At 20.3% G+C, this 17696-nt stretch overlaps 1 protein-coding gene across 1 annotated transcript; it reads right to left on the minus strand.

Moving 5' to 3' along the window:
- Positions 1-1912: 1912 nt before the first annotated feature.
- Positions 1913-9779, minus strand: LOC727522. The gene is made up of 4 exons (XM_001123230.5): positions 9644-9779; positions 8756-9399; positions 3569-3614; positions 1913-3212 (listed from the first exon to the last, which is right to left on the minus strand). The coding sequence occupies exons 1-4, from the start codon at positions 9677-9679 to the stop codon at positions 1959-1961; spliced, it is 1980 nt and encodes a 659-aa protein (XP_001123230.2). The 5' UTR covers positions 9680-9779; the 3' UTR covers positions 1913-1958.
- Between the last annotated feature and the right edge of the window lie 7917 nt (positions 9780-17696).

Genomic DNA, 17696 nt, shown 5'->3' on the forward strand with positions numbered 1-17696 from the left:
AGCAAAATTGGATTAATCAAATGAAATCGAATTACTTTTTTCTACAAGATAAATGACCACCAAACATGATAACTTTAAATAATTCAAATAAATAAATTATTCATTTTATGAAAAAATATTTCATTCAAAAAATATAGTGTATAATATTATATTACTAATTTTTTTGTAAATGAACATATATATTAAAAATTAAGATTTTTTTAAATAAAATCATGTATTTTTTAAATCTTTTAAATTAATCAATTTTACCATAAAATAATATTTTGAAATATAATAAGAATAAGAAAAACATAATTATCAAAATTAGCGTTTTCCTTAAAGTTCACAACTAAAGTTCACAGACGAAATCTATTATTCAGATTTATTTCAATTAAATTAGTAATTTTTTATTTGATTTCCTTCATTCCTTAAATAACTTAAAATCGATTTAAATTGCGTGGATTTCTTGAATGTTGATCGATTTTATCTTTGGAAGAAAGGTAGTTCGTTAACAGAAATTTCGCCGATTAAATGAGAAAGCAAACGGGTACCGTGTGCGGCAAATAGCTTCGAGTGGCAACGGCAGCGATTTGATAAATAAAAGAGGACCATGTTGGAGCACGTGGCGCTAACTTTTAAAAGGAAAGCAAAGGGGCGTCTTAACCGAGGAATCTTCCCTGTTACTACCGGGGTTGAGTCCCTATCATTTCGTTCTTCTTACGTAATAACCAAGAGAAGTACGAACAAGAGGGAGAAACAAGCCGGTGCACGTCGCTTCTCTAATTAAAATTGTTACAATTTAATAAGCCTCGAAACTCGCCATTGGCTCGTCGGAATGAAAAATTATAAGAAGACTGAGACAGTGTAAAAGAGAGATGATAAAAAAATATTTAGATGTATGAAATTTGAGAACCGAAAAATTGATCAAGAAAAAAAATATTGAAAGAAAAGTATAGAAGAAATAAAAATGTAAAAAATGTTATTAATGAATATGATAAAAGAAACAAAAATGAAGAAGATATTTTTTAAGAAAAAAACAAGAAGATGAAAGATAATTACAGATTACATATTAATCTGTAATTAATTACAGATACAATAACATTAATTACATATTACAGATGGACATAATAGAAAAGATAAAAATAAAAATAAAAATAATTTTAAAAAAGGAAAAAGATATGAAATATTGTAGATATGACAAAAGAAACAAAGGAAAAATAATTTCGAAGAAAAGAAAAGAAAGGAATGAAGGAAAAAATATTATCAAATAAATATAATAGTCATGAAAAAAATAAGAAGATAAAAGAAGAGAATAAAGGATGTTACAGATGGAAACGAAATTTTGAAGAGAAAAAAGAAAATGTTGTGAATATAATATATATATAAAATACAAAGAATAAAGATCAAAATAATTTTAAATTTTTTCCTTAAAAAAGGAATGGTAAAAAAAAAATAAAGATAAAGATAGTTCTGGAAAAGAAAAGAAGAAAAGATGATGTCTGTGATTTATGATAAAATAGAAAAGGATAATATGAGTTGACAAAGATAAATATATAACTTTGGACAAAGACAAATAAGATAAAAAATATTTTGAATAGAATATAGAAAAGATGAAGATAATTTTAAAGAATAAAAAATATAAAGAGTGTTATAAATACAAATGATTCAAAAAAAGAAAAAAGAAAAGATAAAGATACTGAAAATATGAAAAAAAAATGAAATTGTAACATTTTACAAGACAAAATTTAATTCATTCTAGATTAAATAAATTTGAATATATATATATATAATATACTATTTTAATTTTATAAATTGACAATTTTATCTTAAAGTTAAAATTAAGGAGATAAGTAAATATAATAATTAAACAATATAACAATTTTGAGATTTAATATTTAAACGATTAGAGATTTTTTATAATTTTATAACAAACTTAAATTAAAAATTTATTATTATCGTATAACAAATTTAGAATAGATTCAAGGTCTAGGGAGATGAATGCCAATAATATTCTCAATCAAATCTCTAAGTGGTTCGAGATTTAATCCAGCTTCGATACATTTTTGTCTCATTTCCAAAAAGATAGGCGAACTGTAAACGGTTTTGACGATGTGTTGGAAATCGTCCGAGCGAAGTTTTTCTATGAAGGTTTTGAAGACAGCTGAAGTCTTCATTTTCTCCTCGTACAGAGCTCTGAATTTGTCCAATGGAAGAGCAGCCTTCACAGCATCAACCAAAGCCTTAACTCCACCAAGATTGGAATATGTACTCATGGATAAATATTTGATATTAACTTTAGGCGGCACGTAGTCCTCCATACCGAATAAATGATGAATTTTGTTGATTAGTTTGGTCATGTTCAGACCAGAATTTTCCAAGAATTTTACCAAATCTTGATATTCAGGCATAGCTTCAACGGTGCGAACCAAGTCATGGAATTCATCGCTGTACATATATTTAAGAGCTTTCTGTACTTCATCATCTTCCAAATAGGATGTGATAATATTTAAAATCTTATCCTTATCAATTAAATTCATGAAATCTTGAAGATCTTTGGACAATTCTTGAGAGGCGAAAGTTTCCATGGTTTCGATTACTGGAAATTCAACTCCAAGAACGGTGTAAATAATGTCTTCGATCAAGACGAAGTCAATGCCCTTCTTGATTATCAATGCACGGAAATTCAAATAACGTTGATTTACGTAGAGAGCATCGGCAAATTCTTGGTTACCTTTAGATTTCAATTCGGCTACGAAGCCACGGAAAGCCTCGGAGGTCCTCATCTTGTACACATAACCATGTATGAATTTATCATAGGAGATAAGTGCCTTGACGTCATCGAACAAACCTTTCACTCCACCGGTGATTTTTTCATAATTGTATTGGTGAATGGCTGGAATTCCGATTACCTTGTTTAATTTATTCAATTCGTCGTAAATGAAAACACCGTTGTTTTGCAGGTAATTCGCGAATCTACGGAATTCGGGCATAGCCTCGACATCAACAATCATATCCTTGAATTCAGTTGTTGAGAAATATTTGAGAAAATCTTGGAATTCGGCATCATCCGCGGCGTATTTCAAAACGGTACTTATCACATCTTCCATGGGGATCATGTCCAAGAAATATTGAATATCTTCATGTAGTGGTCCCTTACCAAAATCCGGAAGGAAATGACAGTTAACCGTTGCAAACGCAACGAACGTCGTAAATAATACCGCTTGGAGTTTCATCTAAAACAGATAATAAAATCGATTTAATGATAAACAAGAAAATATAACTATTTTCGGTATTAGAAATATGGGGAGGAGAGAAAAGGAAGAGGGAACGATGTCAACGTGTTTAACGAGAACCGATTAATTGATCGCATCAAAATTCATTTTATTTCAAACAATCTCGAACGAATTTTAGAGAAATTTTCAATGCATTGAAATTAAATTCATTGATCGAAATTCGAAATTAAAATTATTTGGAAAACGAAATTAAAATTACTTGGATGATAAATATAAAACGAATTAAAGGATAAATTATTGTGTAAAATAATATTTTATTATAAAATAAAATAATATTTTATAATTCTTGAACTTACCTTGATCATAAATGTAGACAATAATATCCAATGAACTTTCCCACAGCTTTATATATATCCCGTTCAAAAGATGTCATCGAGTCACCTGAAAGAAAGATAAGATTTCATTATTTGTGCACTTGATTCTAAGCCACTTGCAAAGATTAGTACCCTTAGAATTGATTATCAATAAAAAAATTAATAAATCTCTAAAATTTTCAGATAAATATCGTGTAATTTTTATTTTTATCACTCTCATCGATCGATTAATCGATAAAACAGAATAAATAATTGTTTTTTAAATTCTCATATTTACTATAAAATTAGTAACAAAAATTACTCTTATTATATTTATATTTTTTTATTATACTTATTATAATAACTGTTCCCGTGATTTATATTAAAACAATAAATGCATAAGGATAAATTATGATCTAGAAAATAATATTCTTTTTTATTTCTTATTTCTCTTTTTCTCCATTCACAAACGATGCAGTATCTTTATGAATACTATTTTGTTTGATGCAATAAATTTTTTCATTTTGTACATTTCGGTTAAACATAAAATATCTATAATAAGCTGAAAATGTATTTGTTGCCAGAGCTTTGATATGTTTATTTGATGTTTTAAAATATATTATTTTATTTTAACTTGTTATAAAATAAATTGTTTTATTTTATGTAATTATCTCGGACTAACAATATACAGATTATGCATTCAAATTTTTCATAATATTTCTTTAATTTAATATTCTGTTTTTTCTTTTAATATTTCTATTTGTTGTTGTTTATATTATATACATTTATATCTTTATTTTCTTAATGTATTTAATTAGAATTAAAATAATTTAGATAATATTGAGAAGTTAGTTATTGTTATTTCTATTTGAAATAATTGGATTTTTTTCAAATTATACTTAATAATATAATTTGATAAAATGATAGAAGTTAAGAATTTAAAAAGATTGTTGAAACAAGAGACTATGTTATATTTACCACGAAATATTCCATATTTTCATCCACAATTTTTTTTTTAATATTATTTCAAAATTTTATTTAATAAATTTTTTATGGCTTTATAATAAAATAAAAAAATAATATGTTTTATATTAGATAAGTAAATTAAAATAAAATTATATAGAATTTGATATCAAATTAAAATTATAAATATGTAATTGAATTTGTATTATAATATGTAATTGAAATGTATAAATCAAGTAATTGAAATTTTTTACATAATATTAATATTTTTTAGATTTAATTATTAAAATTTCTATTTTTTTATCTGAATGAAACAATAAAGAAATAAATGAAAAGAAACGAAAAAAAATAAATTGGAGATTGATTTAATTTAAAATAAAATGTTTTTTGTTTATTCTTTTTAAATATATATTATAATAATATATTTATTTTGTTTAAATGATATACATATAATTTCAAATTATATATATTATTTATTGCATCATTTCTAGTTTTGAAATTTATTTAAAATCTGAAACTTATACCATATATGTATAAATTTATATTATATTTCAAATCATTAGAATTTTACAAAGTTTTTTATGAAGTAATTATATAAAAAAAGAAATACCATTCAATGTTTACTATAAAAGATATAAAAAATATTTGTAATTGTTATAACATTTATTTATTAATTACTAAGTTTATTATATTAGGCAGTACTGTAATGAAATTTTGATTATCCAGGATTAGTTCTCAATTATTCATGATTTCAATTATTGAAATATGTTATTAGAATTATTTTTCATTAGAGAATACTGCAAACATTGAAATATTGCAAACATTGAATAAATTCTTTTATTATTTTTTTATTATTGCCTTGATCTTATTCGAGCAGTGAAATCATATACAATATGAATTTTCTTTGATATGGAGATATTAATAATTTTTGTTATTATTTTTCTTTTTATTATAAAATTAATTTTTCCTTAGATTTAATCTAAATACGTTTACCTTTTGAATCACTTATTCCATAAACTTTTAACTATCTGCGCATACATATGCATATATTAGCAATTTTATTTATACAATGTCCTATTTAAATTTATTCATAAATCTGTGAAATTATGATACAAAAAAATGTTTTAAATGAGAGAAACAGATAATTTGACATAAAATTTTTGTGAATGGATGTACGGAGGATATGTAAAAGACATTTTTGTTTTTGATATCATATATTTTTATTATATTAGAAACATATAGTTATATGTTTTCTGTGAAAAAATATTAAATCTTTAAAATATAAATTTTTTAAAAAATTTGTACTCCTAAATAATCTTTTGTTTCAAATTATTAAAAGCAATGTTTTATTTTTTAATTATTCTATTTTTCTATTTTTTTAATAGTTCTATTTTTTTTAAATATTACTATAAAAAACATATAAAGATATCAGATCGAGTAATCTTAGTGGAAATTCAATAAAATCAGTTTTTCCTAATCTATATTTAAAAAACTCATAATTTGAAACAAAAAATCATTTAGAAATCGATCATCATTAAAAAATGTTTATAGAAATACTAGAAAGGATTGTTAGATTATTTAAAAATAGAATAATTTCCTCTCTCTAAATTAAAGTAATACAAAAAATTTATTTAAACATTGATTTTAAAAAAATATGTAAAATTCAAATCAAAACATCTCCTAAATTATAGTTTTATACTTTACGAAAATTTTAATATTATTTCAGAAAACATTAAATTATATCTAACTTAATAAAAATACATGATTTAAAAAGTTTATTTTTTAAATTTATTCTTCAGATGCATCTAATGATGTAATAAAAAAAATGTGAAAAAACATAATTTTCCTTATCTATATAGGCACGAAAAATTAATTATATCATATTGTATGATCTCTAAAATTATGAAATTTTCAAATGAAATATTTTTTTGTGTCATCAATAAGTTGATAATAATAAAGTTTAGCAGATATTCGTTTAACAGAGGGATGATATAAATGATATAATAATGGTATAAATTCTGCATGTTTTATTATTTCTAGTATTTTCTAAAATATTTATTTAAAGTTATTATTATTTATTATGATATTTATTAATTTACTTTATAATATTTCGGCATGTTTATGTAAAAATGTTTAGTTTGTATTATCATAATTTATTATACACTATTCCTAAAAGCAAAAGAAATAATAATTTTAGATTGAACAGTTTTCGATTTTTGAATTGTTATAACTTCGTAAAGAGAAATCGTATATGTTGTTTGGATTCATTTTAAAGCGCAAAGTTTTATTTTTACTTGTTTTTATTGAATTTTATTTTTTCAAAGATTGTTTTTTGTTAAAAAAGTACAAAATCAAAATTAATTTTTTTTTAAATTTTATACTTCAAATCTTTCTCAAATTTAATAAATTCAGATTCTACAAAATTTAAAAAATTTTTTTCAAAGATTGTTTTAAAATCATTTTTATAAAGGAATGAAATTTCCCTTCTTTTAAGAAATTAACGTATAATTTTTTTTCACCATTTTATTAAACATAAAATAAAATATGTATATTATTGGCATTAAAATAATTATAAGGTACGTAAGCTAATCAGAAATATAAGTTATATGTAAATATTTGATATGTAGTTATATGTTTTACATATAATATATTATATGTTAACGTTTATGTCTATACTATATGATTAATTTTTTTTAAACGTAAATAAAGAACAATGCTAAAAAGTAATAAAGCATGAAAAAAATAATCATTTAATTCATTCTAAAAAAACTAAATATGCTGAATACGCATATTAAATATACAATAACCATGCATATGATAAGTATAATTATATTGAACATAAGACATAAATTCAATAATAACTGTTTTGTGATATACTTTAAGTTATTTCAATGACGGCAGTACTTTTCATTTGAATTAAATAAAATAGAAGAAAAAATAAAAAAAAATCCTACTTTAATTTCTTAAAAATTCTTAGAGATTATTTGAATGTATGATTTTCTCATCGATTTCAATGACTTTAAAATATATTATCAAGATTATTGTTCTGAATCTTTCGCTATACATGTTATTGTTGTTTTTCTTTATTTTAGTTTTTGGATATTTATCAAAATATTTGCAAAGAATAAACTTGGATTTGTAATTAATAATACATATCGCTTCTTATAATAAATATGTAATTATTTGTATTTAAATATTTGATATATATTCTTTTCGAATGAATTTTTTTTATCAATAATTTGCGAATGACAAAAGTATATATAGTAAAAGTGATAAAATTGTTAAAAAATTTGAAATATAATCATAATAAAATTACATGAATTTAAATATATATATAGTATAATAAATAATTATGATAAATTAGTATAATTTTTTAATAAAAAAATAATAATTCAAGATAAATTATGTAAACTATAATAGTCTAATAAAACCTAATTTATAATCCATTAATTTTTTTTTTTATTGTTTAGATTGAGCTATATATAGAAATGCGAACATCGTTAGACAATAAACCAATGAAAATTAATCTAATCTAATCTAAGCTAACCTACAACCTATTAATTTTTCTCTTTTATTGTTTAGATTAAGAATGCGATCACCATTAAACAACAAACCAATAAAACGTAATCTAATCTAACCTATAACCCATTAATTTTTTTCTTTATTGTTTAGGTTAGGGTTATATAGGAATGTGATCACTGTTAAATAGCCATCTATACCAGAATTCGTATCACAATAAATGTATTCGTAAGGTAAGTTTAAGGAAAATTTTTTGCAAATTTCTTGAAAATTAAAGCTGAATAGTGGTAATATATATTATAAAAAAAAAAAAAAGAAATTGACTCTACTTAAAATATGAAAATATATACATATATGATAATCATCCATCCATTTTTTTATATTTACGCGATAAGTCTTATAAAATTTAAATTAAAATATCTTTCATATTAATTAATTTTCAATCTAACCGTTTCGATATTTATTTATAAAAAATGAAACAATGCATAGGTTTTTACTTTAAAAAAGATAGTTTTATTCTGCGATATCACTAAGAAATTAATATTCTATCTATATAATTTATAAAAAAAAAAAATTGAAAAAATGAAAAAAATAAAGAGAGATATAATGTAATGCGAAATATATTTTATAAATGCATATTTATTAAATTTAATATTCATACTTAACAAGCTATTTAAAAAAAAGAAAAAGAAACTATTAAAATGTAATTAACAAGGAACTGTGAGGCCCAAACGTTCTTCCATGTCTACCCTTATAATATCAAGGCGGACACCGTAATTTTTGGCCTTCGTCAAGAAGTTGTTAAAGTTTACGCTTGCACAGAGCTTATTGACGAGACTTTGAGCGACAGGAGATCCCAACATCCTGTTGAAGTCAGCGAAAACAGCAGAGTTAGCCACTCTCTCCAGGTAGAGGGACTTGAGCTGGTCCTGAGGTATCAAAGCTTCGACTTCATCGAGGAAACCACGGATTCCACCAATATTTTTGGTAGCATGGGAACTTGGTTTGAGCGATGGCAAGTGTAAATATTCATTGACCTTGTTCACCAGGTAATATGCGTCGAGACCAGCACTCTGTGCATAGTTCAGAATATGAATCCATTCAGGAATACTTTCGATTTCAGTGATCAAGGTTTTGAACTCATATGATTGGAAGTACTGAAGTACTTGTTGGAATTCAATATCTTCTGTTTTGTATCGGTGAACAATTTCAATAATTTCTTTTATAGGAATAAGGTCAACAAATTTTTGCAATTCGTCAGCAAGAGCACCGTTTCCAGTGCGTGGAACTGTGAAAGCCTCCAGAGGGCTGGTCACGGCAAGAACGGCCAAAATAGCCAAAAGGAATTTCATCTGTAAATAATAGTAAATAATATAAAAATATTTAAGAAAAATAGAAATTTAAAAATATTTTAAGTAATATTAATATTATTAATAACATTAAATATTGTTAATATTTTTAAATGTTGAATATTAATATTGAATCATTATGTAAATTTATTAAATAAGTATAGTGTTCTTGGTATATACTCATATAACATCTATATTTCTTTTGTATTTTTCTATATTTTAAAGTATTGTTTATTGTTCTACTTACCATGTTGCCTCTGCAAATGTTTTCTTTTGAATACATGATTACTCTAGGCTACCAGTCAGCTTATATACTCCTTTAACACTAACCTAATACTCATACGATAAGATTATATCATTTGTGATATTATAGACACATTCAAAATTAACCATACAATTGACTAAATAATATCGATATAGAGATTGAATAAATATATATATATTGTATAATAGTATAAGTTTTTTTTAATCAAGTTATTATATTAAATGTGATATTATATGATAAATATAGCAAATATTATCAATTACCAACATAGAAATTAATTTCATTTAGGAAAGACGTTAAAAAATAAACAAAATAATGTAGAAACATGTAGATTCTGATATTTGATTTATTAATAAATTATATTAATATTAATATTTGATTTGTTAATAAAGATAGAAACAGAAAAAAGAAATGTTTCTCAGAAATCGTTTTTGATACAAAAACATCATTTTGTAAACATTATGAAATAATGAAATAAAAATAAATATTCTAGATTTTGACATAACTTTAAAATTAATAATTTTTTGAATAATTGGTATATAAAATGTTTTTTTGACTAATTTAGAAATTAGTAATTAATTAACAAATATAAGAATGATATAATAAAATAAGATATAACAAAAATTAAAATCGAAAAAAAAATAAATTTAATATAATAATATATATATATATATAATAAAATTATATATAATTCTTGTATAAATATTTAATCTTTATAATAACTATAATTATAATTACTTATGTATTATTGTATTACTCTATCTTGTAATTAATCTTAATTTCAGTATTTTCATTTCGAATAATAATTCCAAAATTAATTCTATATAAATATAATTATATAGAATTATTAATATAATTATATATAATATATATATATATTAATATATATATATATATTATATATATTAATATATATATATTATATATATTAATATATATATATTATATATATTAATATAATATATATAATATAATTATAAACAAAAATTAAAAAAAAAAAGAATTATATTCATAGATTATAGAAAATAGTAATAACAGAAAATCTAAGAATATCTAAAAATGTTATTATAATTGTTCTCCAAAAAAACAAATATTATTTTTAATATTCCACCTGTGTTACAATAGAAGGTTGTATTAAATTATTTTCTATTGCTGTGCAAGCAAACTTTTGTTCGATATTATAGTAGCACATGGTAGTAACAGCCTATATAGCGGACTCATCGTTATTGATATAATGGCTTTGAAGATTTCAATGACGAAACAAGAAACAACTAAGAAAAATATGTTCACCGTTATAAATCTACCCGTTTTTGATTTTTCGAGAGATCTCGATATTTTGATAATAGACAATTTCTTATTGAAATCGAACTTATTGTGTGAAAGATGAATTTCTCTTAAAAAATCAATTTAGTATTTAATGATTTTTAAAAGATAAACTCGAATTTAGGGATTACAGATTATGATTTGTGTATTAGAAAGTTATGTATATTAAAAATGTTTATAATCTATGATCTATATAATGATAATATCTAATATTTATATTGAAATTAAAAGAATTGTTTTCTTTTTGTTTAACATGTTTTTTTATTATTTTTTTTATTTTTTTTTAATTTTTATGATTCAATTTTCTTAAAAAAATTTTTAATGATCAAGATGAAACATACTTATATATTTCAATGAATATTTATAAAATTTTATTCATTTATCTAATATTGAAATTCCATTTTTCTGAAATTTCCAATATTTTATCAAAACAATTTTGACGTATTTGTAAAATGTTCGTGATAATTTTTAATATCATTTAAAAATTTTTTTTATAAATTTTTTTATTTAATTATCAAATCATTTGATTAATCTATTTCATATTAATAATTAAGAACAATAAAAAAATAAAATTGGTTGAAATTTTAAAAAATCTTTATTTCATATAAATATGGTTAACAAATCGAACAATTATTATATAATAAAAAATTTTTTTTTAAATATATAAGAATCGATAATATCATCAGTTGAGTGTTCTACATGCTTATCTATTTATATGCGAATCGGATAAGCGCAAAATGAGCCATTATTGAGAACATTTAAATATGTTATTCGATTGGTTTCGATTTTCGAAAAGCATACGATATGAGATAAAATTATGAAAATAAGATATATTTGAATTTGCTTTGTTCTTTTGTTTTAATAAATATAATTGCTTTAATAAACATATTGATTATTCTAAAAACACTCAAACTTCTTGATTTTATATATTATTGAAAATTTTAACTTAATTTTAAGTTTTTTTTTACATTTGTAATATTCTTTTTATAAATAAGAATATAATTAATAAATATATAATATTATATATAATAAATATATAATAATATATAATAAATATATAATAAATATATAATAAATATAATTAATAATAATTTTATTTTATATTTCTAAATAACAAAATTATCAAGAAAGACATATGAAATCATGTAAACACTTAATTCAATCTATCCACTATATTTTTAAAAAAAATTTTAATTGATTATAATGTCAGTTTTATAAGTTAGCTAAATTAAAACAATTTCTTATTTATATATTTAATTTTTAAATTATTTGAATTTTATATAAATATTAAAACTCCAGTTTTTTATATTTTTTAAAAGATTTGCAAAGATTTATTATATTAATTAATACATTAAAATAATATTATTATGTAATAATAATGTAATTATTATGTAATATATGTAAATCGAAATTCAATCCTAAAAAGATTTACTTATAAAATTTATTTCAAAAATATAGAAAATACTTTTTAGAATTCATTTATATACATTTTTCAATTCATATCGAACAATTATTATAATTCATATAATATGAATGATTGAATCTATTATAATATCTGAACTTAGACAAAAATCGAATATTTTATGACCATAAATTCAAATTGATTTAATTGTATATCCAACTTATATAACTGATAAAAAATAAACTAATCGTTTATAAATTTTTTTTATATAATACCTTTTATTTTCATTTAGTCTTTATGCATGTATAGTAAAAAAGATTATTGATATATCAACTATTATTTTTTTAATTCTAATCTACTGGATTTCAGAGGATAAAAAATATAAATAAATTTATACATGATTAGATATCTTGTTTCTTAACTTTTATTAATAAATACATATATATATATATATTTGCCAATTATTGAAAAAATACTATTTTTTAATATTGGTGTCTTTTTAATCAAGGTCATCATTCTGAATAGTGTTATGAAAATCTTATTTGATCTTATTTGTTTATTAAAAATTATTAATTTAAAAAATTTTCTTCTATGCATTTTTTAATTAATCAGATTAGTTTTAAGATTTACACAATTGATGGCCTCACGAAGAAATTAAAAAACTAACATATAAATTCTCAATCATATAAAATTCAATATAAAATTAGTTAAATTATTATTAAATCATTATTAAATCAATTAAATAAGTTTTTATTTAATTTTAATTTAAGATAAAATTAAACTTAAAATTAATAATAAATTAGATGATGTCTAAAGAGAAATTTATTCAATTTTTGATTTTGTTCAAATATAAATAGAAATTATATAATAGAATATATAAATAGAAATTAAAAAATCATGGAGATCAGTAAATAATATCTTTTTGTAAATATTTATCATATATTTTCTTTTTATATTTGAAAGAATATATATCTATATGTTATAAAAAAAGGATTAATATTTAATAGAAACTTTCGAGCTTCAGGACATCATTTATGCTTTTTTTTATAACATCAAGATACTATTGGATAGCTGTTGACTTTCAAATAAACATTAAAATTTCCTGTTTATGCAGATTTTATTGATGAATGTTTAAAAAGTGCGGCATCTTGATTTGAAAAATACGAGAACTATATAGCCAAATCTTGTTATAGATCTATTAGATCCTTAATCTAATCCAAAGGTATCAAATTCATTAAGCAGACAACAAATTCCATTAAAAATTCTGATAAAATAAAGAAAATAATAAAAGATTAATATAAGTGCAAGTATTTATTAATTTTGTTCGAACATAAAATACGAAATACGAATATTTTATGAGCAAATTCAGGAATGACTTCGATTTCAATAATGAAAAATCTAATATTTGAAGAATGTATAAACAATTCGGTTGTAGAATTCGAAATCGTCTATTTTAAAGCAGATAACTGTGACAATTTGATCTATGAGAATAAGATCAATGAAATTGCAATTCATTAAGGATGGACATTATTTCTAAAGCTTGGAACTTTGTAAACCATAAAGTTTTTATCAAAGTTGTTATTAAATACAACTAGGACAGTCAAGATTGCTAGAAAAAATTTCATTTGAAGATATAATGAACATCAATAAAAATATTTAAAAAATATAGAATGAATTCAAAATATAAATAGATTTTAAATATAGATAAATTTAAATGTATTGAATATTAATAGTGAATTAATAATGAATATTAATAATACTATATATATAAAAGTTATTGAAATTCAAAAATTCAGAAATATCATCAATAAATAATTGAAGTTAATTTTTTAAATATTGAGTATTAATATGAAATCATAAACATGGACAATATTTTAAACGATATTAAGAAGTATAGAAATTTAAAAATATTTTAAATATAAATAAAGTTAATTTATCAAATATCAAATGTAATATTAAATTATAATCGAAATTATAATCTTTCGGAAATAATTTAAAGTATTCCATTATAGTATTTCATATTGCCTCTGTTAATATTTGCTTTGAATACAAGATAATTAATAGATTATAAGATTACTATGGAATCACACAATCAATCTATATATAGATAATCTAAATTATAAAAATTAAAAAAATTCATATAATACATATTATTAAATACAATATACATATATAATAATAATAATATGAATTTTTTCAATCAAATTCTAGCAATTTTTCATTATTATTATTTATCATAAATCTAATAGATATCATACGATAAATATAATAATCAATTAAATAAAAAATTAAATATAAAAATTATTTCTTCGTAGAAAATATCAAAAGAAGAATAAAATATATTTTTAATATATATTTTTTTTATTTTCTTCTTTTCTTCTTAGTAAAATTTTAATCTTTATAAGAATTAGTATATCTTATTTCTATTTTAACTAAACAAAAATTTATATAGTTAATTGATATCAGTTTTTTTATAAGTTTTTTTTTTTTTGATAGATTAAAATTTTATCTCTATTAAAATTCTGAGTTGATATATATTATATGACATTGTATTGCGCTCAATAATCTAAGAAAATATAAAATTACATAAAAAGTAAATATAAATAAAAATAAGAAGAAAAATAAGAAGAAAAATAATAAGAAGAAAATAATAAGAAGAGATGTCTATAGAGTCTGTACCTTTAATTAGAAGATTATCGAATTGTACAAATAGTAAATAATTTATCTATATTTTAGTCTTTTGTAATAATATTTTCTAATGCATATTATTTTTTTTTCTAATAGATAATAATAATAATATATAATAATTCTAATAGATAATAATAATAATATATTTTTTTTTTTATTAATTCAATAGAAGAGACTGAGACTAAAAGTTTCGGAGATAAGATATTATATTTTCAAAATAAAAATAATTGTGCTTTCAATTGTTATCGATATAATCACATTCTGATCCTCGACCATTCTCATCCATAATGGTATCTGAAAAAATGAATCTACGAAAATCCAAGATTTTACAAAGGTCTAAATAAGATAAGATATACATGTAAAATATTAAACATTAATATATACATTATATATTATTCGATTATATATATTTTTTGATTACTATTTTTTGCTCTATTTCGATTTATTTTCATCTATTCATAATTATAAAAAAAGTAATGCTAATAACTGATACTCATAAATTAAATTATATTTTGAAGTAGGAAGTTATACGAATATGTTGCAATAGAAAATATAATGTAATAAGTCATATGATGAGCAGAATATTCCTAATATACATAAGCAGAATATTCTTAAATTATATATATCAATAATAACTAATTGTTATCAAATTTGAGACAATATGACAATAATCTTCATTACAAATATATAAATTATTTTAATCATCTAAAAATTTTATCTTTTCTAATAAATGTCATTTTATTTTTTTACACTTTATATTTTTATACTTTTTATTTTATTTTATTATTATTTTATTAAATAATTATTAGATAAGATTATTATTATTACTATTATTACTATAGTGTTTTCAGATTATTTTTAATAGATTATTAGAAATAGAAATATATAATTAAAAAATTATTAAATTATTATTAATAAAATTTCAAGAAAATCAATAGATTATGATTACTATATTTTTGTTTTTTTTTAAATAATATGTTTTTGTAAATTTGAAGCTTAAAAGATGTATATTGTCAATAAAATTGTGTTTTATTTCATTAAAATTCTATTTTTATTTCTCATAATTTATTCCAATAGAATTAAGAAGTTTCATTCACGACAGAATTAGTTCTTCTGTTTCAGCCAATATATATATATAATATACAATATATATAAATAAATGATTTACTATAAAAAATCTATTATTACATCTAATATTACATTATATATAAATAAATATTTTAATATTAAATATATTTAAAACCTTAAAATAATAAATAATAAATTTAACAAGAAATTAATAAATTTGTGTTACTCAAATGAAAAATTTTTTATATTATATTATAATATTTTTTATTATTAATATTATTAATATTAATTACTAATATTATTTATTTAATTTATTTTTTATTTTTTTATTTATTTTTTCATATATCTTGAAACTTTTAATTCTAGTCTGTGCTATATGTATATTATTTTATTTTTTTTTCCTTTAAATGTGCTTTTTTATATAAATCATCCGTTATAATATACACTTAAATATTTAACTATATCTTTTTGTAATACTAATTATCAAACAAGTTTTATCATAGGTTGTAAAGATAATGCGTTACGAATAATTTGCTTTTGTGTTTTCAGATTGATTATTAAATCGATTATTGAGTATTAAATCGAATATAATATTAAATTATAGTTTATTTTTTTATTTACAGATAGTATCTTTGGAATATCTATAACATTTTTTTGATATTCAAAAGCAGTTTAAAATAAGTATTATTGCTCTACTTATTATATTGCTTCTATTAACGTTATCTTTGAATACAAGATCACTGAATAGATCACGAAATTATAATAAGATATCATTCAACTCATATTATGTATGTAATGAATTTTTTTAATCGTTCTCGTATTTTTTTATTAGGTTATTATTATTAGGTATAATAGATATTATATAATAGATATAATATCAATTATATATATAAATATATAAATTGTAAAAAATTATGATATTATATTTAAATATTTAAATTATTTTTTTTAGAGAATATCAAATAAACTAAACAATATATATATATATATATTTCTTTGTTTATTTCTCTTTTCTTAAAGTTAATATTTTTAATCTTTGAGATTAAAAGATGAAGAAGATTTAAAATGATTAAAATCTCTTTTCTTCAAAAAGAAAGAAACAAAAAAGTATATTATTTAATTTATTCTATGTCTTTGGTATTTTTTATGAAAGAATAATTTTTATTTAATTAATATTACATCTTAATCTTTTCTTGATAGATTAAGATTTTATCTTTATCAAATGAAGATTCTAAACATCAGAATTAAAAAAATATATTAAATGGCACTGAATGTTTACTATGATAAACGCAAATAAATTTACGCAATCTGTATTCTTCATTAGATATCAGATTCGTTGTCAAACAGTTATATATATATATATATATATATATTTCAAGTCTTTTGTTTTTGCTGACAATGTTATTTTTTCTTTGATAAATAATATTCCTATTTCCTCGTTAATTTATATATTTCATATATACTGATCAATGTTTCAGATAATTTTTAATACGGATTGAAAATTTATATTGATTTACAATTAATATTATTTTCTTTTAATATGACTCTCTTTTT

This window comes from Apis mellifera, linkage group LG1 (genome assembly GCF_003254395.2).
Source record: "Apis mellifera strain DH4 linkage group LG1, Amel_HAv3.1, whole genome shotgun sequence".
NCBI lineage: Eukaryota > Metazoa > Arthropoda > Insecta > Hymenoptera > Apidae > Apis > Apis mellifera.